Below are 22,693 nucleotides of genomic sequence, written 5' to 3'. Positions count from 1 at the left end.
TCGCTGTCAGTGTTGCAGATGTTGGTCATTCTCACGGGCATCTGGTTTTTGTTCTAATCTGCACGTCCCTGATGACATATGACACAGAACATTCTATTTTTTTTTTTTTTACACTTTTTGCATAAAATTTTTTTTCCCACTGGTTTTTCATTATATGTCCTTAATGTCTGTCCAGGTCATCTCCTGAGACTAAATAAATGATAAAGATTAAGCCATATGGAGTATATTAAAGTTGGAAATAAAAGTACACACAAAAATACGAGCAAAAATAAATGACACAGAAAAACATGTTTTTGTCATCGACCTTCAATGACCAAACTCTACCAAAGACCATTTGCTCTCAGTTGGTCCCATTTTCTGCTTCTACCTTTCCAGCCTCCCTGACCTCTCACCGCCACACCCTCATACCTGTCCCCTCTCCATTTCCTCTAGCTACAGCCTACCCTGGAGGAGTATTTTCCTCCCTACACAACCAGGACTAGTGGGCCTCACTTTAGTCACTGTCACCCTCAGCCCCTCTTGACTCCTACTATGCCCACCTCTGGATCCAATCCACTTTGCACATCTCAGAATTCTTTTGTTTTATTTATTTATTTTGAGAGAATTATTTATTTTGAGAGAGAGAGAGAGCACGCGACCATGAATGTGGGAGGGGCAAAGACAGAGGGAGAGAGAGAATCCCAAGCAGGCTCCACACTTAGCACAGAGCCCAACTCCGGGCTTGAACTCACAGACCATGAGATCATGACCTGGCTGAAATCAAGAGTCTGATGCTTAACTGACTGAGCCACCCTGATGCCCCCCCACATCTCAGAATTCTGAAACTACCATGTTCAACTTCGGTTTGTGTTTCACTCCTGCTTGGCAAATACTCTTACTAACTTTGGATCTGCTTACTCTTTTCCGGATCTCTACCTCTTCGAGGCCCTTACTCCACTCTTCTCCCCCTCCCTGGACCACCTGCGAGTGAGTGACCTTGCTTCCCACTTCACAGAGGAAACAAGTCATCACTCTTGCACGGAAGCCGGAAAGCTGGGAACAACCTTCAGCTCCTCTCCCTCTGTCAATGCAATAACCAGTCAGCTGCTTTTTCAAGGCATCTTAAAGTCTTTAGGAGAGAGAGGAATTAAAGGTATTTAATCAAGACATTAAAAATTTTTTTCTACAGCAAAATAAAGACATACCTTACTAAAAATACAGCCACATTCTACATTAAATACATTATAATATTGATACTTTTATAAATAAAATCATTTTAAATGGCAAATACATGATAAAATATCTTAGATGAGGTTACTTATATATAGTCCAACAACTGATTTCGAAAATATAAAAAACATCCTTCTTTTAAAAAACGTTTGACTTAATTTTACAAAATTATCTAAAGTTAAAAAGTGCTAGATACGCTTCCATTGTTCCATTTTTAAAACAATTACAGCACATTGGACCTTTAATAAAAAAGATGAACGAGGACAGACAGCGCCTCCTATGTGGCCTAAAAATGGAAGCTTGAGAGACTTATAGGCAGGCGGGAAGGTTGGGCAACTCGGTTTGGGGCCCGCGAAGGTTATTATCAGCGCAGAGCCATTCTCCGTCCTTGTTCTCAGAACCAGGAGATTCCATCTTCCTGGCCCCCTTCTACGAAGAGGTCTTTCTAGGCCTTCTGGTGTCTAACTTTCAGGAGGAAGGTTTCCAGAAAGAATCTTGATATTTAAATCCTATGGCAGCACCAAACCTATTCTAAAGATTGAGGCGTTTTGGATTTGAATTTTATGCAGAAAGTCATGAATTTAATTCCAAAAGCAAAGAGGACACTTCATTTGGTCACTTGGTTTCCTATGGCTTGTCGAGGTAGGATAATTTTCTTCTTTCTCTGCAAACTGTCTTGACTATACAAACGATGCTTGTACTGGAAACGGTTCTAACGCCTTTTCTGCATTCTTCCAGTTGTGAAAATTCTCTCTGTACCAGTCAACTGAGAGGAAAAAAAACAAAGGACAAAAATAAAAAATAAAACACTAACCACTAGTTAACCAGCATGTACTGAGTTCCAGCTAAGTCAGAAAAATCTTGCCCATCAGCCGCTCAGCCAATTGTACTTAGGTTCTTAATTTAAGTTAAGAATCGGTCTGGCCAAAGGGTTGCCTCATGAAGAAAATGAATGGATATGGAGCCAACCAATGCCATTAATCACAAGATGTTTCAGTGCCCAAACCTTAGGTTTAGAAGTCAGTCATCTTCTTTTTTTAACTTCAAAGGTCCTTCAATACCGAATGTGCTGGTATGAGTGTTTAAGACATTCTGACTTTAAGGAATTCAGGGAGAAGGAGGCTGTGTCATTTGCACTAGTTTTAAAGCTATAGTACAAGTAATTTTTTTGTTCAAGTAAATGTAGCAATACTGCATTACAGGCATAATGAGAAGCTGTGATTTTCCTTCTGTTCATATGTAAAATAATTTTATATTGCTATACTATCAGTAAAGTTTTTTAGTTAAAAAATGATAAATTAACTTGGAATTTGCGTCTAAAAACGCAATACAAGTATTCTGTACGTCAAGCTCTGAATGAAGACTTTTTTTCTACATGTGAATTTACCTTTTCTCTTGAATACATTTTTAAACCAAACTGTGTATCTACACACACACACACACACACACACACACATACACACACACAGATTCTATATACACTTTTTTTAATGGACATTTCTACACACAACTAAATTTTGTTTGTTTCAATGTAAAAAGACTTACGACACTCAAGGACTTCAACTGTCCACATCTCGTCAAATCTAACATGCCTCTGAGGTTAAAATGGACCATTATTTTACACATTACCAAGAAAGAAAGAAAGATGCAATAATAAGACTCTCATGACTTTAAAACCTTTAAAGGATATGGAAAAAGTGACAAATTAGCACCTAAGACCCCGTGAAATGGATTTCTGACAAACACTGATGAGATACCGGAAGACTCATCAGAAGTCAGTCTGTGAAATTCCAGATGCTTAGGAAACAGATTACTATTGCTGGAAATATACTAAATGTAACAATTTGAAAAGTGGAAAGGATTCATCATAACATTCTACTGAATTTAGAGTGTTCCAAAAGTAAACTACTTTTCCTTGCAATTTTTCTGAATCCCCCCTAAAAGGATCAATTCATAACATACTTGTTTTCTTTATTCCTTCTTTCCAAGGCACTTTGGGTCTCCATCCTAAGCCATGTATTTTTTCTGACTTCATTGGATATCTCATGTCATTGGTAGGTCTTGGAAAACAAAACAGGTTTAAAGATATTGTGGATATATACTTACAAATTTAAATAATGTGTGTCCATGAATCTTCACCATAATTCACATTTTTACTTAAAAAAATCCTCTGGGAATGTATTATAGAAAATTTGTAAAATAAAGTACATGTTTAAAAAAAAATCATCTATAATCCCAGATGCTTAACCCTCTCCATCGCTAATCCTTTTCTGATTTCAGCCACGATCTGGGTTTGAATGCAGCCTCATACCTAAATGTTTGATGAATGAATAAATAAATACACAAAAACTTATTGGTGTTATTATGCTCTTATAGCAGAAAACTCAAGAGAGATAATGGTAGTTCCTGATTAAGTGAACATATTTTAGAATTTTATAAGTATCTAAGATTTCACAACTTTTTCCCAGTGTTTTAACTTATTACTCACCTATCATTAACATAATCCACCCAGTTTTCCATTTCAGACTCTGAATTAGTCTCTTTGATCTGTGAAAATGGAGAAGGGGAAGGCGTTGAGTTGAATTACAAAATAAGACCAGATAATAACAAAAGTATTAAATAGCTGATTCAAAAGACTAGAAGAACAACCCCTTCAAAGTAGGGAAGACATGGGGCGCCTGGGTGGCTTAGTCGGTTAAGCGTCCGACTTTGGCTTAGGTCATGATCTCGCGGTTCGTGGGTTCGAGCCCCGCGTTGGGCTCTGTGCTGACTGCCAGCTCAGAGCCTGGAGCCTGTTTCAGTCTGTGACTCCCTCTCTCTCTGACCCTCCCCTGCTCACACTGTCTCTCTCTCTCTCCTAGAAATAAATAAAACTTAAAAAAAAAAAAAACAAAGTAGGGAAGACAGCTAAGATGAACAGCATTTTAGTAACACTTTCCATATTTTATAACCCAAATTCCATCTGAAGCTCAGAAAGAATACACATTGCGTCAACTATGGGAGAAAATTTATTTTTTTGACCTTTGGTTATTACTGAGTGTGATACTGTGATTTATAGTGAGAAATGTTGGTCTTTACCCTTGCTCCTAAAACCCTTGGAATTTCCTACGTGATGAGAGATAAAGGCGTCTTTTGCTGCTCAAAACAAGCCCCTTTAAGCACACCAGAGTTTTTTTTTTTAATTTTTTTTAAAATGTTTTATTCATTTCTAGGAGAGAGAGAGAGACAGCGTGAGCAGGGGAGGGTCAGAGAGAGAGGGAGTCACAGACTCTGAAACAGGCTCCAGGCTCTGAGCTGGCAGTCAGCACAGAGCCCGACGCGGGGCCACCCAGGTGCCCCTAAGCACACCAGAGTTTATGTTAATGAGTGAATTTTGGAAAGCCCCCAAGGAGGGGCTGGTTGCCAAGGGAACCAACCACAAGCTCAGAGCGCCTGAGACTGAGTTACTCTCCAGTGGTCTAGGATTTAACCACTCATGCCCACTTTATCAGCCTCCATAAAAAACCAAAAGGATGGGGTTTGGAGAACACATGGGCGGCTGAAAACACGGAGGTGCCCGAGGATGGTGCGCCAGAGAGGGCCTGGTCAATCCCCAATCCTTCCTCCTCCCTGGCCGCAGGCAGCTCCTCCATCTGGCTGTTCCAGAGTTACTTGGGCGATAAGCCAGCCATCTAGAAAGTAAACTGTTTTCCTGAACTCTGTGAGTCACTCCAGCAAAGTACCTCTGACTTACAGCCAGTTCGTCAGAAGCATAGGCGACAATCAGGTTTTGTGACAGGCATCTGAGGCAGGGGATAGTCTTGTAGGACTGAGCCCTTAACCTGTGGCATCTGAAGCTATTCCCAGGCAGATAATGTCAGAATTGAGTTAAATTATAGGCTGCCCAGCCTGTGTCTGAGAACTGCTTGGTGTGGAAGGCCCACAGGTTTGGAGCCCAGAGTATTCTGAGAGTGGTGTAAAGGAAGAGAGTTTCTATACACCGAATCCTTGAGATCTATATTGATGTTCACTAATGCATACCTACACTCATAACTACAATTATTTATGCATCACTGATTCTTAAGACTAGCACATACAAGTTTATGTTTCTGACACTGAGGTATTCGTTATAATGAGTATCTATATTTAATGTATTAGGATTTTTATTTTCCTGAAAAGCTGTTATAAATGGGTGCTATCATTTCAAATAATGACATACATATCTTCATGTACGTTTCATTTTTTTACACGTTTACTTTCCAACTGAGTAAACTGTAAATTGTTGATTCTGACTAACTTAGTGATTTCTGCCACTAATTTAGTGACAATTTTGAAAACACTACCTTTTTTCAATATGTACATACCATTTGTATTAGTTCTTTGGCGAGCTGGAGAACTGACATTTCAAAATTGGTTCCAATGTTATAAATTTCACCTGGTTTCCCCTTCTTGAGGACGGTGAGAAATGCTTCTACTACATCAGTAGCATAAAGGAAATTTCTCGTTTGAAGCCCAGATCCATGAATGCAGCTAAAAAGGTGAAATGAGAGGGAATCACGAAATATAAAAAAGTAAGCTCTCCCAAACCCAGGTGCCACAATGACTGTGTACAATTCTAAAGCAGCCAATTCCCATGAGATCCTAGAAATCTTTTACTGAAAACACAAAGTCTCAAGACTTTTCTAAATTTTATCCATAATTTGTAAATGATCTCCAAATCTCCTTCAGCGCTCAGCACGGAAGTGGCAAGCGTCTAAATGACCCCTGAGAAATAAGTTATTCATCAATTTTCTACCTTAAATTCATTTTGAAGAACTCTCTATAGCTCTGTGAATGAAATAAATCCTTTGGAAAAGTAAAATTATATAAAGCTAGATGTCAAATTTCAATGTCAAAATTCAAAGTTCTAGAATACATTATTTAAGAATTGAAATTATTAAAAAAATGGATCTCAACGATCTTAGTAAGTAAATTATAAAGATGGATAACAGATGGTAATTATTTAAAAATCTGCTGCATTGATTGCAGAAGGAATTTGTAAATTTGTAGGCACATTCAATTCTACAGCCTTCAACTCTTAAGACTTTGTGATTTTCAAGACAGGCTGTCACTGAATACTATCCGCGTACCAGAAAAACATACAGGCACAAAGGGAAATAATCACATACCATTTCCTGTTGTGTTGTAGTAAAGATATAAATTTTGGAATAACCTAAAAGATATTTAAATATCATTTCAGACATTGGAAATTCACTGATTGATATGACTCTAATTCATCATATGATTAAAAGATGATGATTATTAAGAAAGACACAAAGGCACAAATTCTAATTTCTCTTACGAGTTCAAGGAGAAACCTATGATAATTTTGACAAGTGAAAAGAGCTCTAAGATAGCTTCCTATTGCACAAAGACAAGTTATCTGCTAGACGAACATAAAGACAAAAGTGGTGTAATAATTCAGAAATCTTCACGAACAGTCCACTATCATCACAAAAGGTTCACCCAGGATTGCATAAGGGCGGGAGTCTGATCTTACTCACTGCTTTTGCATACAGCACCTATTCACTCAGTGCTTGTGAGATGAATAAAAAGCAAATCCCAGGGATACTGAATTCAAAGAAAATTTATGTTAAACGGGGCAAGATCTATTATTAAATGTACAATGCCCCTCTGAAAGATACTTCCCGAATTAAGCAAAGTGGATACTAAGACCAGCAGATCATGACACGGCCGGCCCCTTTCTCTGGGAGAAGAGATCAATGCAACCAGCTGGAAGGTGGAAAACCCTAGCTCCAAATGTAGGCAGAGAAAGTAATGGTTACTTAAAATTGGGCTTAATGATACAGAACCAAGGGCACCGGTGTCTTCAGCCTCTTAACTACATTTCTTTGTTCAGACGTTCAGACCAGCCAATGATAAAGAGGCGCTGGGGAACGATTAGCCAGCTGACGGGACGACGGATTTCTGTACCAGCATCCTGCGTTGCTCTCTGACTAGCTCCGAAATTTCTAGCCTGCAAACCAGGAAGGAGTCTTTGGCAGCCGGGACAGGAGCGATGGGAGTGCTCTGCGGTGCTTCCGATTCCTGCTAAGTACGAGGCGTTTTCACAGGATCATCTTCCTGGATCCTTCCAAGTCCCTTCCGAGCATTTTCTTTATCCCCCAAGTTAAACCACGCTCCAAGGGCCTAAGGTCACGCCAGCTGGTGTCAGGTTGAGACTTGAACTCAGGTCTCCAGACTCTAAACCTGAGGAGATTTGCATGTGGCCTACACAGCATTTACAATTATGTACAGTTACGGCAGAAATTATTCTGGACAAACAACTGAAGAGAGATGGTTTTAAATAAAGAGAAGCTACGATCACTAAAGTACCTGTGGATTCAGAAATAAAATGTACCTTTTCTGGATACTGATGTGGTCCGTAAACATTACTGCTTCGTGTGATGACAGCTGGAAACTTAAAGGATTGTCCACATTAATGCAGTCAGAGGTCCAACTGTAATGACTATCTAAAGACAAACAGTCCTAAAATTTGGGCACCTGCAGCTAAGTAACCCCACACACCTTAAGGATAGAAGTGAAGGGCTAGCTTTCTAATGTAAAGGTCATGAAAAGACAGGAGAGGATGGGATTCAGAGAAAGGCAGAGGTTTCCAAAAGGAAGAAGAGGAATGTCTACTTGGGCAAGGGCGGGCTGAATATAGGTGGGGCCAGGTTTGTTAGGTTTGACAGCAGAAAATTAAAGGAATGTCTACCTGATGATTTCAGAGACTATAGTACCTTAGGTTTGGTTAGATGTGCAACAGCCAGTTGTTTTTCTCTGAGGCACCAACCCTTACAAATAAAAGAAGCTACCGCAAAAGGGAAAGGGGCCAGAGCTATGCAACACAAAAGGCAAGAGAATGTCAGCTCCCATTCACGAGGAGCCAAGAGAGATGAGTCACACAGAGGAGCATGCAGTGGGTCATGGAACCTGCCCTCCGTCTTCTTTCACCCAGAGGATTCTGGGAATTGGGATATTCCAAGAGGGTTTCCTATAACTCTAATTCTCTATGTATCACTAGAGTAGGAAAAAAGATATACAAATTACTGATTTCTTATTTTTTGAATTTTTATTTATTTTAGAGAGAGAGAGTATGTGCAGGAGAGGGGCAGGGGGAGAGAGAGAGAGAGGAGAGAGAATCCCAAGCAGGATCCACGCTCAGCATGGAGCTGAACGCAGGGCTCGATCCCATGTTTGTGAGATTATGAACTGAGCTGAAACCAAGAGCTGGATGTTTAACTGTCTGAGCCTCCACAAATTATTCCTTTAAACGATGAACTGAACAAGAAGTAGGTCCTACTCTGTCGACACAATATAGGAAATAAGTATTTTAAACTCCTCAATCTATGTCTTCAACTCTAAAAATGGAACATTGCTACTGCTAACTTGGAGTTCTAATACCTAAGTCCAAAGAAAAATTATTCAAGAGTTTCTAAAATCAGTTCTTACTTTGTATCGTTCCCAGTAAGACTGTACAAAACACTCGGCAGCTGCTTTAGATGATGCATAAGGGTTTGTAGGTTGTTTGGGTGAAGATTCATCAAATTCCTAATTTTAAAAAGATGCATTTAATAAATATGTATTATGCATAGTTTCTAAGTAGAAAAATCAGAAAACATATCACAAACTTGAGATGTTAATTACTACATTTTAAAAAACATTTACTAAACCCCAACTATGTGTCTGGTATTTTGCCTAAGCGTCTTATATATAGTAGCATTTACAACAACCCTGTGAGGCAGGCAGTGAGAACAGCAAGTGCAAAGGCCCTGAGACAGAAGTGTGTCCAAAGGAACCACAAGGAAGTTAGTGTGAGGGAAAAATGGGAGTTGAAGCCAGAGAGCTAGAGGGAGGCCAGAATGTCTGGAACTCTGAAGGCCACTGTAACAATGTGATCAGGTTTTGAGTGGAGTAATTTGACTTCTTTTTTAAAGTCAAAAGTCATCTGACTTATATTTTAAAAATCGTCTGGCTCCTGTGTCAGATCTGATGTAGGGTGACAGGGGCCAAGAAGAAAAAAGTTTCCTTCACAAAGATTGCGAAGAGAATTGAAAATGACTGCTTCTCACAGGTGGGACTGGATATTGAAAAGAAGTGGTCAGGGTCTGCTTTTTTATTGTAAGTTTTTTTCAAACTGCTGTTTTTGTAAAAACATAAAAACTGTTTCATAAAAACTGTTTTTTGTAAAAATGTAAAACAGAATGAGGTCACTGCAAATACTGACTACGAAAAATATAGATGAGAATGGAGCCATCTTTTGCATAAAAAGCATAATGTGCACAAATGACTTAAATTGTTTTTAACGTTTATTTTTGAGAGAGAGAGAGAGAGTGCGAGAGACAGAGAGAGAGGGAGACACAGAATCCAAAGCAGGCTCCAGGCTCTGAGCTGTCAGCAAAGAGCATGGGGCTCAAATTCACAAACTGTGAGATCACGATCTGAGTCAAAGTCGGACACTTAACCGACTGAGCCACTCAAGGGTCCCATGATTTAAAAAGGAGAACAGATTCGAGCTGCTACAATCATTTCACATGCACTTCTTGACGTTCTGATGCGCTTTCCTGGGTGGAAGAGAAGGGGGGCCGGCGGTATGCTCCGCTTGGCTCATGGGAATGACATTCATCATGTCTGGACTGGAACAGAAAGGTGGGATGTGCTGCTCCCTTGCAAAAAAAAACCTGTCAGTCAAATTGCATATAAATCTGTATGGAGACTAGATGGTTGTTGCCATTTGGGCTGGTATTATTTACTTTGAAGAGAGGACACAAAGAAAGAATAGTTTGGAGAGTCCTATATGTGTGCCTAGTGAGAGGATGAAAAAAGCCCAGAGTAGGTTTTATTATATTTTTATTTTAATGTAGTGTAATTTAATTTAATTTTTAAGTAATTTCTACACTCAACATGGGGCTCAAACTCATGACCCAAAAATCAAGAGTTGCACACTCCACAGACTGAGCCAGCCGGGCGCCCCAGGGTAAGTTTTAATGACACGCTTGTTTCATGGTCCGCGGCAAGCAGGTGGAACATAACACTTTTGTAAGCTTACCTTGTCAACACCGCCTCCGTACACCTCGTCTGTGCTCACGTAAATAAATTTCTCCACTCCAGCTTCATGAGCAGCACTCACCAAAACATGAGTGCCATACACATTAACATATGTAAACTCAAAGGCACGTACAAATGAAAGATCTAAAAAAAGAGACAGAAAAAGCTAGAACAATTCCACCAAGGGACAAAACAAACACCAAACAGCAGACTCAGGTTTAAGTAAAGCTCTATTCACTTCTCTTTGTTCACTACAACTCCAATAGTTTAAAAACATAACATAAAAACACATTGCTATGTATGATTGCTTTAAGCCTAAATTATCAAGTCCATAATTTCTAGAACCTATAAAACTATCAGTGCTATATTTGGAGGAAACACTATTTTTTTCTATTTTTTTTAAATTTATTCTGAGAGATCGAGAGAGAGAGGGTGTGCGTGCAAACTCGCGTGAGAGTGTAGTGGAGAAACAGAGAGAGGGGTAGAGAGAATCCTAAGCAGATCAGCACTGTCAGCACAGAGTCTGATGTGGGGTAGATCTCACGAACCGTGAGATCATGAGCTGAGCTGAAATCAAGCAGAAAGCTTAACCAATTGAGCCACCCAGGCGCCCCAGGAAACACTTTTATTCTAAGAAGAAAAAAAAGATGCGTCTAAATTTAAAATTGTTCTTAAATTTGAAACTTGAAACTTCTGGTTTCTACTAACAGAGGGCGAGGCTTTTCAGATCAACCTGTTATTGCTGAGAGAACAATAAATGCTGGATAAATTTTTTTAAATAAATTTACTTTGAAGAATAGATTCTCTAGAATCTGAGAATGAGGGAACTTTACTAAATATGCTCACAATCCCGACACAAAAGGAAAACAACTGCTAAATTTGACCACATAAAAGCTCTTACACACACAAAAAACAAAGAACCAGAAAAATCTATAAAGTAAAAAGACAAATGACAAACTGGGGAAAATACTTGAACTTTTCAGAAACAAAGGGCTAGTATATTCAATCTACAAAGAAGTTATAAGAAAACAAAAGGAATAACTCTATTGTAAATGGATAGGAGACATGAACACGTAGTTTAGATAAGAAATAGAGGTCCTTAAGCTTAAGATGCTCACCCTCAATTATAATTAAACTTCAAAATGAAAACTGATACCACTTCTTACCTATCATATTGGCAAAAATTTAAAAATCTGACAATAACTTCTGTTGGTGAAGCTATGGGAGAAAGCTACTTCATGCATTAGGAATAAGAATGCGAAGTGTTTTCAACCCCTGAGGAAGGAAACTTCCCAATGTCTAGGCAAACTACATATGATTTTACCCCTCAACCCTGGTCATTGGGTTCAACTGTGTTCCCCAAAAATTCATGTTAGAACCCTAACCCCAAGTACCTTAGGGTGTGAGACTATATTTGGAGACAGGGCCTTTAAAGAGGTGATTACAGGAGCGCCTGGGTGGCTCAGTCGGTTAAGCGTCCGACTTCAGCTCAGGTCATGATCTCATGATTCGTGGGTTCGAGCCCCGCGTTGGGCTCTGTGCTGACAGCCAGCTCAGAGCCTGGAGCCTGCTTCGGATTCTGTGTCTCCCTCTCTCTCTGGCCCTCCCCTGTTCATGCTGTCTCTCTCTCTCTTAGAAATAAATAAAACATTTTTAAAAAATTAATAAATAAATAAAGAGTTGATTACATATAAATAACGCCATTCAGGTAAGCCCTAGTCCAACATGACTGGTCTCCTTAGAAGAAGAAATTTTGACACAAAAGGAAACACTAGGGAGAACCATGTGAGGACACAGTGAGAACGTGGCCATCCGCAAGCCAAGGAGAAAAGTCTGAGAAGAAACCAGCCCTGCTGGCACCTTAACCTTGGACTTCAGCCTACAGAACTGTAAGGAATAGAGTTCTGATGTTATTGTGGTATTGTGTCATGGCGGCCCTAGTAAACTAATCTACCCTCAATTCCTACTTCTAGGAATCTCTACCCAACATCAATTAACAAACACACAAAAGAACACAGGCACAAAGCCATCCACTGCAGTGCTGTGTAAATAGCAAGATGTAGGAAATAAACTCAACTGTGGTACATGTACACAATGGAGTATATGAAAATAAAAAGGAATGAGGAATATCTCTATATCCTGTTATAGAAAAAATCTCCTAGAAACACTGTAGAGAAAACCAAGGGAAATGATAATTTTAAAATCAGGTAATAAGGCAGCAATATTACTACTACTACTACTAATGAGGATTCAGCAACATTCTATCTTTTGTTTAGGTGATGGCTATATGGGTACTCACATTATCATTATTCATGTCACTTTACTTCTAAATGCTTCTGAATATATGGTATATTTCACAATATGAAATGTTAGGCAATCAGAAGAGATCTCAGATGTACAAAACAGTATGGATAACAATATAATGTTCGACTGTGTGTCTACCAGCTTTTAAGAAACAACATAAAAAATACAGTTGAAGGCCCATCTCCCCAGAAGTAATCACTATACTGAATCTGGTTAACTCAAAGTTTTAAGATAGCATTCAAGGTTATACTTCAACCTGCATTATTAAAATTGTCCTATTCTCCTGGGAGAGCATGGCATGTGATCTTTCAAAGACATATTAAGTACCTCCTTGTTCAACCTCAGTAGTGGACTTCGATTTGGGCTAGTTAGTCACTGGGGAAATTGTTTGCCCATCATAATTGTAACATAAAACAATGCTTACCTACGTGTGTTTGCGCAGCAAAATGTAGCACTATATCTATTTTCTCTGTTTCAAAAAGCAGTTTCACAAAGTGAGAATTACATATGTCACCCTATATGAAAAAGCAAACATGAAAACACTAAGTTTCATTGAGCACTCTCATTCGTAATAACCATTTTACTACATGAACCAAAACAACGATAAGAAAATAGAGAATAGAGAGAATAGAGAATATCTGGACAATTCAACCAAGGGCTAAAGGAAGTATAATAATGATGTATTTCTCTAGCATCCTAGGATATAAGATATTCAGTTTAAAATGCTTTCTTGTAAATTAGTTTCTGAAACAATATTTTATTGAGCACCAACTACTACTAAAAACTGTGTTGGCTTTTTCCCGTAACATTCTTGCCAACCTAAGGTCACTGTGTTAACAGGAAATTTTTAAACATATTTTTTTAGGGGGGCTTAGGTGGCTCAGTCGGTTTAAGCGTCCAACTTTGGATCAGGTCATGATCTTACCACTTGTGGGTTCAAGCCCCACGTCAGGCTCTGTGCTGACAGCTCAGAGCCTGCAGCCTGCTTCCAATTCTGTGTCTCCTTCTCTCTCTGACCCTTCCCCAATCACAGTCTATCTCTCCCTCAAAAATGAATAAATGTTAAAAAAAATTTTTTTAAACATATTTTTTAAAGTTTGAGGTAACCATTATTGAAATATGTTTAAAGTAAGTTTAGCAACAAGATGACATTTTGAAAAATGTATTTCACCACAATTCAGTGAACTTGTGAATACTTTTTTTAAAAGTTTATTTTGAGAGAGACAGAGACAGAGTGAGTGGGGGAGGAGCAGAGAGAGAGGGAGACAGAGAATCTCAAGCACTTGCCAGGCTCTGCACTGTCAGCGAAGTGCTGGACCCAGGGCTCAGACTCACAAAACTGAGATCATGACCTGAGCTGAAACCCAGAGTCAAACGCTTAACCAACTGCGAGCCACCCAGGTGCCTCATTATGAGTACTTTTGATGTTGTATGTACATTTAAGTCTTCTAAAAATATGTACTGTCAACAATTCTTTGATGACTGAAATACTTTCATATAGAAGAATAGAATTATAAAATGTTTGCACAGTATATTCTTTATGATTTGTGGTTAAAAAGAGACTTCGTGGGAGTGCTTCAATGGCTCAGTTGGTTGAGCATCCAACTTTTGATTTTGGCCCAGGTCATGATCCTAGGGTTGTGAGATTGAGCCCTGCCTTGGGCTCCACACTGAGCATGGAGACTACTTAGGATTCTCTCTCTCTCCCCTCCTCTTCCCTTCTCCCCTGCTCACACATTCTTCCTCTCTCTCTCTCTCTCTCTCTCTCTCAAATAAAAAAAAAATGAAAAAAATTTTTAATTCTTTAAATTTTTTAAAAAATTTATTTTTGAGAGACAGAGTGTGAGTGGGGGAGGGACAGAGAGAGAGGAAGACACAGAATCTGAAACAGGCTCCAGGCCCCAAGCTGTCAGCACAGAGCCTGATGAAGGACTCGAACTTGTGAACAGCGAAATCATGACCTGAGCCACATTCAGATGCTTAAACAACTGACCCACCCTGGCACTCTGAAAAAAAACCTTTTTAATAAAAAATTAAAATAAGAATTTGTAGAATATCTTTAAAACACACACACACACACACACACACACACACACACACACACACACACAAATCAGGAGTTAAATAGTTTCATCTGACATTAAAATTTCCTTTTGCAAATTAATGGCCTGGCTCTCTGGTTTATACTTTAGCCTCCTCTAAGGGTGGTCAGTAAGAATCAGTCTTCCACAGTCATTTAATCCACCTTCATATGAGAAGACTATCCCATGGGCTACACGGAGGGCTTTTTGACTATTGCCTGGCCTGAATAACATTCCCCTTTACACCAATCTCTTTAAATCCTAGCAAGGCCTTAATAAGAAGGCTGCTGAGGACCTAAAACATGGCAAACCATTTAAGTTCAATCAGCTACCCACAGATCTGCCCACTTGCCAAATGCCACATGCAGCTTTATATGTGGCATCAATCTCAAAGCAGTATTCTCTGTAGCATGTGGTATTTCCGGAAAATAAAAGGTCTTTAACAAGCATGCTTTCCATGCCCACATTACATAAGTTTGCAAAGCAGAAAGACAGAATATCTGAATGGCTAAAGAGGAACGGTTAATAATTACATGATTACAAAAAAAGTTCATACCTGTATAAATTTGTAGTTTTGTTTGTTAGAAATGGTTTCAAGATTCTTCAGGCTTGCACAGTAATCCAGCTTAAAATAAGTAAGCGAGGGAGAGAAAGAGAAACAGCAGAAAAAGTGATCATAGCTTTTCCTATAAAATATCAATATATTTTAAAGACTATAGATGTTCTGCTTATAATACAAGAACATGTCTTCTTATAGTGTTGGCTCTTTGTGTTTGTAGAAGTCTGATATATTACAAAAGTATTTTTACAAGTGTAATTCTGTTACCTTTTCAAAATCCAAGAAAATTATTTTAGAAACCCCTCCTTTAAAACATTTTCCTGCCAAGATTTGCCTCCAGCCACCAGAAAAGCTTACCATTTCTTCTTGCAGAGGAATTAGTAATTGAAAACAATGACACCTTGATATTGATAAGTCCACATATTATTCTCTGTCTATAGATTTTTACTATTATGTTTTATGACATTAAGGTAGCTATTTGCATTTTGTGTTTAAAATAAAAACTCCAGTGATTACCAAACATGGCTTTTGGACTCTCCAGGGAGACTTCAATTACTGATGAAAAAGCCTCAAAACTGTTAATTTTAACTTAAGAAATAAATATGTAATTTCCCAGGTGGTGGCAGTTAGAAAATCAAATCAAATAATAATAAAATCAAATAAACAGAGTATCCCAACTCCAAAAAAAGGTTAATTATCACAAGATTACACTAAATATTGAATTTAGGGTTGAAGATTTTTTTTTGGTAAAAATACTGCACTTAAGAGCTTTAGTTTATGGGCTATCATAATGAAAAAGTTTAAATAGACTAAGATTAAATACAGCACGATCACATGACTATGTAGGCCCCCTAAGTTGCTAAATGACTAAATAAAAAACTAAAATATCAGCATCATAAGATTTTAATACTTAAAAAATGTACGTAAGTGTCAGTCCATGAAGCCCATTTTTATAAAACTCACCTTGTCTAGATTTATGATCATATAGTGGGGATAATCTTGTACTAAAGAGACAATCACATGTGATGCACTATAAGAAAAAAGTGTATTTTGTTAGTAGAAAATTTAAATTCTAAACATTTCCTAAATATTACCCTAAGCTGTCGAGTATTAGGACACTATTGAAAGCTACCTTTTCAGTTTCTGCAAAACAACATAAATAACATAGCTATACTGAATACACACTCCCCTCCACTTTCCACTAACTTTCTCAACAGTATCATCAATAGTCAGTATCAGTATATAGATATCCCTTTGCAACATGGAGAAAAGAGAATTTTTGGTCCTGGGTATAAGGCAAAAAAATAGCTTAGCCAAATGATTCTGTACATTTGTGCTTTGCGTGTGGGAGTGAAGCAGGATGATAAATACAATGGGTGGTGGTCAGTACAGACAGACTGAAACTATAGTGTACCTTTTAACGGACTGTAGGTATAGCTATGCGAAAAGTAAGTTCGCATGCGCATAAAAGTTGTCTATGTTCTCAGCAACGCTACTGCAATTGCTATCTCTTAGAATTAGAATTTAGTGGGGTAAACCAGAAGTCTCAGATTAAACCTATGTTTCCAAGGCTAACAATGGCTGAGGTCACCTAGAATTGGTTAGCCATGGTGGCTCCTGGGCTTCAGGGGACCTTGAAGTGGAACCAGGGGCATCTCAGTGAGACGATCCACCAGGTTTTCTCGTATACACTAAAACACTGGGCCCCCAGGAACAAGGGCAGCCCTTGACCAAATTATGAACTCGGACTTTGTACCGGACGTCCCTTTCGTGGCATTTTCTAGGACTTGCCCTTCCAGGACCAGCACTCTCACACACGGTTCCCCCTTTTATGCTCCTCTTCTCATTAAATAACCCCTGTCTGCCTGGTGTCCTCCTCCAAATCACTATCAGGTTGGAAGAGGTTATTTAAGGTGCTAATGGGGAAGGTGATTCCCATGTTTCTCTTCTTCCACTAGACACTGGGAGTTCCCGTTGGCCCGTGTGCACTCATCCATTCAGCACTTATTGAAGACCTTTATAAAGTAAAACACGCATTCTTATAGACACCGGGTGAAAACAATAATCTCTGTCCCGATCCAGCTTACATTCTAGAGTGGGGATACAGGCAATAACCAGGTAAACACTAACACACAACATAATTTCATGTACTCATTGGTGCGTTAGTTGGGAAAGGGGCTGTTTTAGATAAGACGGCCAGGTAACACCCTTCTGAGGAGGTGATGTCCAAGTAGCCCTCGGAATCGAGTGATGCAAGCAGCCTAAGCAAAGAGGAAGCAAGTGCCAAGACCTCGAGACAGGAGGAAGGAGCCCCATGTGTTACAAGAACTCCAAAAAGTTATGTGTGGCAGGCACGGAAAAGCAAAGCGGTAGAACGACAGATCAGTTTGGAAAAGTAGGGCGTGGACACTTGAGCCTTCTAGACAGGTTAAAGAGTTTGGATTTTCTTCTAAGCTTGACGGGAACCACCCGGGGAAAACTCTATGCACTCAATTACTTAATAAACACTGACTTCTGTGTGCACAACAGACTTTAGGAGAACAAGAGTGGAAGCAGTATGACCNGGGCATGAGAAGTTTTCTCTTTGGAAGTAGTGAAAGAGGGCTCGCTGATTGAATGCGGGTGTGAGAGGTAAAGAGCCTTCACACATCTAGTCCGGGTCAAAGCACTAACAGAGGGGTGTTGGTTAAATAAAGCCCGTTAAATAAATGAAATGTCTTAACTATAATCCCAAAATGGTTGCTTGGAGCCTGTATGTACAAAGAGCTGTGCACGGAGGGGGTGGGCTGGAGGTTGGGGCAGTCGAGGAGAAGCTTACTCCAACGTGGGTGCCCTCAGAAGAGTGACAGGTGCATCCAGGACCAGGTAAGAGGCAGACAGTACCGGGGCACTTTGGCTTTGGTTGGGAGGCATTTAAAGTCGTAGTTTCAAAGGAACCAAGACTTTTCAGGCGGGGTCGGGCGCGGGATGGGGGGGTGGGGGCGGAGAAGGTAGGCTGATCCTAGTCATGCGTTAAGACCCTTCCCATTTCAGACCCCCTAAGCTGGTCCCAAGTTACCAAGAGCAAGCAGAGGTGCAGGAAAAGGTTGGGGTTTCTGGGGAGCCACTACTCGGCCGGCGGCGCCGTTACCTACATGAAACCAGCACCCCCGGTCACCAGGAGCCGCTTCGCAAAGCTGCCGGGAGGACCCAAGGGCTCTGCCCTGCCCGCAGCCGACATCTCCCAGCTCGGCAGAGCCTAGCAGCGTAAAGCGCCAGATCTGTACACCGCAGGTAAGTCCCACCGCGACTTTTCGCGACGCGTCTCGCCGCCCCGACACGTCAGTGGGCTAGGCGGCAGCAGCTTCCGGAGCTGGGCCGACTTATCCCCGCCCACTGCGGGCTGGGCGGGGCCGGCGCGGGAGCGGGCGGCACAGCGCTACTGCGCAGGCGCAGCTCTCCTCTGCCCCAACCTACGGGGTTAAGCGTTAAGAAGATGAGGTCTGGTACCTGGCAAGTGACACCAGTATGGATCAGGCTTTACTTAGAAGCGCGGATGTCGGAGTCATGAATGATTACCCTCTTTTCATTCTTGTACTGCAACCATCCCCACTGACTGTTCACCGCCAGTTGAGCTGAAAACAGGGGTTCTCTTGTTGCAAAGTGTGGAAATAGGAGGTTGGAATTGCAAAATGCCTTTTACTTTGTTGCTGCTGGCCGTTGTCCGTGGTAAAGATGCTTCCTAGGTTCTGCCCTTACACTCTCCCTCTTTCTCCCAATGCCCCAGCCTGCCTGCCCTCTTGCTCTGCCTTGAACTTGCCAAGCCTGCTGCTTCCTGTGGGCCTCTCCCCAAATGTGTGCCTAGTATTTACCCTTACTTTTTTAGTTCTCCCCTTGAATGTCACCCTCGTAGGGAGCCCTTCCTTGACCACCCCAATGAAGATAGCAAGCTCTACCCAAGGCCTGCAGAACCACTTTACCCTTCTTTCATTTTCTACACAGCAGTCATCAACGTTTACATTGAACTTCTCCTTGATACTGCTCCATGAGGTCAGGGGCTCTGTTTTGTGTCCTGCCATAATGCCGAGGCCATGGGACAAGGCCTGGGACAGAATAAATGATCAGTTAATGTTGTTGAATGATGAATAGATATCTTGGCTGTTGTTTTTTTCTTCTTTCATATAATGTGTTGGCAAAGTCTAAAAAGAATGAGAATATGCAGTATATGTAGGAATGCCATTTGTTACAATCTTTTTCGGGGGCAAAGTGGTAGCATATATGAAAAGTTCAAATGGACAAACCCTATGATCCCCAGATTCCATGATGTATAATATAGATAACTACAGATAAACATGAATATATTCATTGCTATATTGCTTATATGTAATAGTGAAAACTAGATAACAATCTAATCATAGTATTGCCTTCCTTTTTAAATACCATGGGCTGAAATATAGACTTTCAGAAGAATGTACCAACATAGAATGAGGACCAAAATATATTGTAGTGGATACTTGGGGTTTTATCTGACTAGATTCCCCTCCCCTTTATAATCTCCCTAAATTGACCCCTCCCCCACCTCAGGCAGGTCACTGACAAGGCATCTGACTCACCCTAGGTCAACTGAAGCCTCTTCCTGGGATTTGTAATTGGACTAAGGTTCTAGTATAATCTGGGTGCTCTTCTTGAACTCTTGAGGACCTATAAATTTGGGACTTGTTGGTGGCCATATTCATTCAAATGAAGTGAGGAATCAAAAAAAAAAAATCTGTCTTCAGTGAAAGAAAAAGAGAGTTGATCACAAAGAGAAGAAAGAGACAGAAAAGGCCTCATAGCATTCATGGCCTTTGTTCTGATTTTTTTTTTAAATTTTATTCCTGTCCTTGGTGTGCAAATACCACGTACATATGTAACTACATGTCTGAAAAGATCTACCCTAACTATCAATAGAGGTTACCTTGTAACCATGTCAGGCAGGGAAAGGAAAAAATGAGGACTTCCATGTTTACTTCATACACTTTTGGCTGTGAATTTTTCCCTAAGTTTCATGAATTATTTTTATAATCAAAAAAGAAAGCAATTTTTAAAAATCTCATATGAATACCTTTAGTTTATTCCTGGTTGGCCAGCAATATAGAATATGTTGGGTATACTAAAGGAAGCCCTTCCTCAATATTTTTTTTTCTAAATAGTGAGGTCTGTTATAAGAACTTACTTATATGTAATGAAAGCATGTTGTGAAATGAAAATAATTTACATACATTCATTCATGAAATTTTTGAGCTTCTGCTCTCATCAGGACAGATACAGTCTCTGACCAGTTGAAGCTTATAACATAGTGGGGATTCAGATACATCTATAGACATCGACAACACAGCATAGGAATGTAAGGGATTCTGGTTCCCAGAGTATCTAACACAGACTTGGAGGCTTAAGAAAGGTTTTTTAAAAAGCTTCTTGGGAAAGAAGAGTTAAAATAGAAAACAGAAGGCGAGAGGTTGAGTGGTTGACTAAGCAAAGCCTTCCAGCCAGAGGGATCTGCAAGGGCTCTGGACTCAGAGAGGACAACTTGGAGTGTTCCGGGAACTGACAGTGGCTCCGTAAGGATGGAGACAAAAAGTTGAGAGATGGAAATTTGATAGCTTTGGAAGCTATATTCTAGAGTTTGGCTTGTGAACTACAGGCGATCAAAAGCCTTTGAAGGAAAGTGATGCAGTCAGATTGGGTTTCCCACAGCTTTCTGTGGCTCTAGGGTAGAGATGGGCTGTGTGAGGCCAACTGGAGAAAATTAGGACTGGTGCCAGGTCACTTGCCACAGGCCAAATATGCTGTATCCATGATGGCCTGGATAGAAGAGTGGTGCTGCTTCCTACCATCGCCACCCAGAAGAGGCACTAAATAGGCATGTATTTCATTGAGATGACTGGATGTAGGGGTGTAAGCTACACTTCCCAGGTGTCTGATGATATAATTCAAGAAGACAGTGAACCCAGAAGGTTAAAATCGTTAGAGAATTCATGCGTTACACTTGGACATGCACAGTTACGTATCTTTGACACATTAAAGTGGAAACGTCCAGTAGGTTGCATAGGCATCTAGAGCTCTGCCAGGGCTCTCCTTTCTTCACCGGAAACGGTGCCATCGTGCGCTTCTCAGCTCTTTCCAAATTCCACACCCTCCACTCCCCCGTGGGCCTTCGGGAGCCGCGGTGGCATACCACGCATGCGCAGTGGCACCACGCACCGAGACGGAGGGAGATACTTTTTCCGTAACCTGAAGCAACATCCTTCTGAGTCTCCATAAAAAGGCGGGAACTAGCCAACAGGCTGAGGAGTGATGGGACGCGCGCCTCCGCACGTCCCGCCCATTTCAGCCTCTGATTGGTGGGTGGCCTTGGCTCGTGGTGGAGGGAGCCGCCGCATAGGCTGTCAGTCTGCGGGGGCCGGGTCCTCGGCGCCGGTCCTGCTCCCTCCGCCCCCACCCCCGGCTGCCGACGTGGGGACAGCGGCGGCTGGCTGTTAGGGCCGGGGCGTAGGTCCCGAGCGGGAGGGGGATGGGAGGCCTGCGGCTGCTGGCGGGGGCCCCCACCTGCTNAGTGTTCTGCACTTGGAACACCGTTCCCCAGCCCTCCCCGCACCGAGTCTTCATCTTTCGAGATCCTTCTCTCAAGGAAGCAGGGTTTGCGTACCCCTGCCTCATCCTGATTGTGGACACTAAGGCACTGCCCTTACCGCGTTCATCGAAGCCGGAGAACTTAGATTTACCGGGTTTAGTTTTTGTGTTTTTAAGATCAACTCGTTAGAACCTCCTGGAAGCAGAGAGGTGTGGGGCACCAAGTAAAACACCTGCTAATCCAGTGGTCACGGTGCTAGGACAGTTAAGTTACTCCGGAGGGGTAGATTTAGTCTGGACCAGGAAGGAGGCCTAGAATTAACTTGACAGAAACGCAAGTAAGTGTGTCCTGGGAGCATCCGGCCCTTCGGACATGAGAGGTGCATTTGCTTCTTACTTTCAGGTCTCCGTCAGAAATCAGTGACTCTTAAGTGAATGAATCTGCAGTTCATTCTAATTTCTGCTTTATTTGCACTCTTGAAGTTTAAGTGATTTTCTTGGTACCTACTCTTGCTACTTTAATATGGCAAACAATTGATGTGCCTTGATGAGGTTGAGATCCTTGATTAATACAGCTTTTAGCATGAGTAGGTGCAATGTCAGCCTCCTGTCCCAGAGAGGGTTCTTGGAGGAGAAGATAATAGGAACAAGAAGGTATTTGGGTGTAGGAAAGGAAGTTAAAGTATTGGGAAGGTACAGAATTGGTGATGTAAAGGAAGAGGAACCTGATTTTTTTTTTTAAACTCAAAGTTTTTAAAGCACCTGAGATAAAGAAAGCAACCAGTTTTCCAAACTCTACAAACAGTATTGTTATTATTTTTTAGGTCCCATTTTTTGTTTTTTTTAAAAAACAATCTTTTTAAAAATTTTTTTTTAATGT

General features: G+C 40.7%; 1 protein-coding gene across 1 annotated transcript; it reads right to left on the bottom strand.

The window, feature by feature from the left end:
* Positions 1-566: 566 nt before the first annotated feature.
* TGDS (TDP-glucose 4,6-dehydratase) lies at positions 567-18,541 on the bottom strand. The gene is made up of 12 exons (XM_077780098.1): positions 18,357-18,541; positions 16,186-16,252; positions 15,220-15,288; positions 13,007-13,097; positions 10,280-10,422; positions 8,683-8,781; positions 7,589-7,648; positions 6,357-6,400; positions 5,553-5,718; positions 3,698-3,756; positions 3,172-3,269; positions 567-1,975 (listed from the first exon to the last, which is right to left on the bottom strand). The coding sequence occupies exons 1-12, from the start codon at positions 18,440-18,442 to the stop codon at positions 1,890-1,892; spliced, it is 1,068 nt and encodes a 355-aa protein (XP_077636224.1). The 5' UTR covers positions 18,443-18,541; the 3' UTR covers positions 567-1,889.
* Positions 18,542-22,693: the final 4,152 nt, after the last annotated feature.

The sequence above is a fragment of the Crocuta crocuta genome, unplaced genomic scaffold (assembly GCF_008692635.1).
Source record: "Crocuta crocuta isolate KB4526 unplaced genomic scaffold, BGI_CrCroc_1.0 scaffold188, whole genome shotgun sequence".
Lineage (NCBI taxonomy): Eukaryota > Metazoa > Chordata > Mammalia > Carnivora > Hyaenidae > Crocuta > Crocuta crocuta.
This window is presented reverse-complemented; position numbering and strand designations above follow the sequence as displayed.

Excerpts from the sequence above, each read along its gene's own strand:
- TGDS (XM_077780098.1), bottom strand. The coding sequence starts at position 18,442 with ATGTCGGCTGCGGGCAGGGCAGAGCCCTTGGGTCCTCCCGGCAGCTTT. Across the intron at positions 10,423-13,006 it reads TGCTGCGCAAACACACGTAG|ATCTTTCATTTGTACGTGCC; the intron begins GTAAGCATTGTT and ends CTCTTTTTTTAG. Across the intron at positions 1,976-3,171 it reads AGAAGGAATAAAGAAAACAA|TTGACTGGTACAGAGAGAAT; the intron begins GTATGTTATGAA and ends TTTTCCTCTCAG.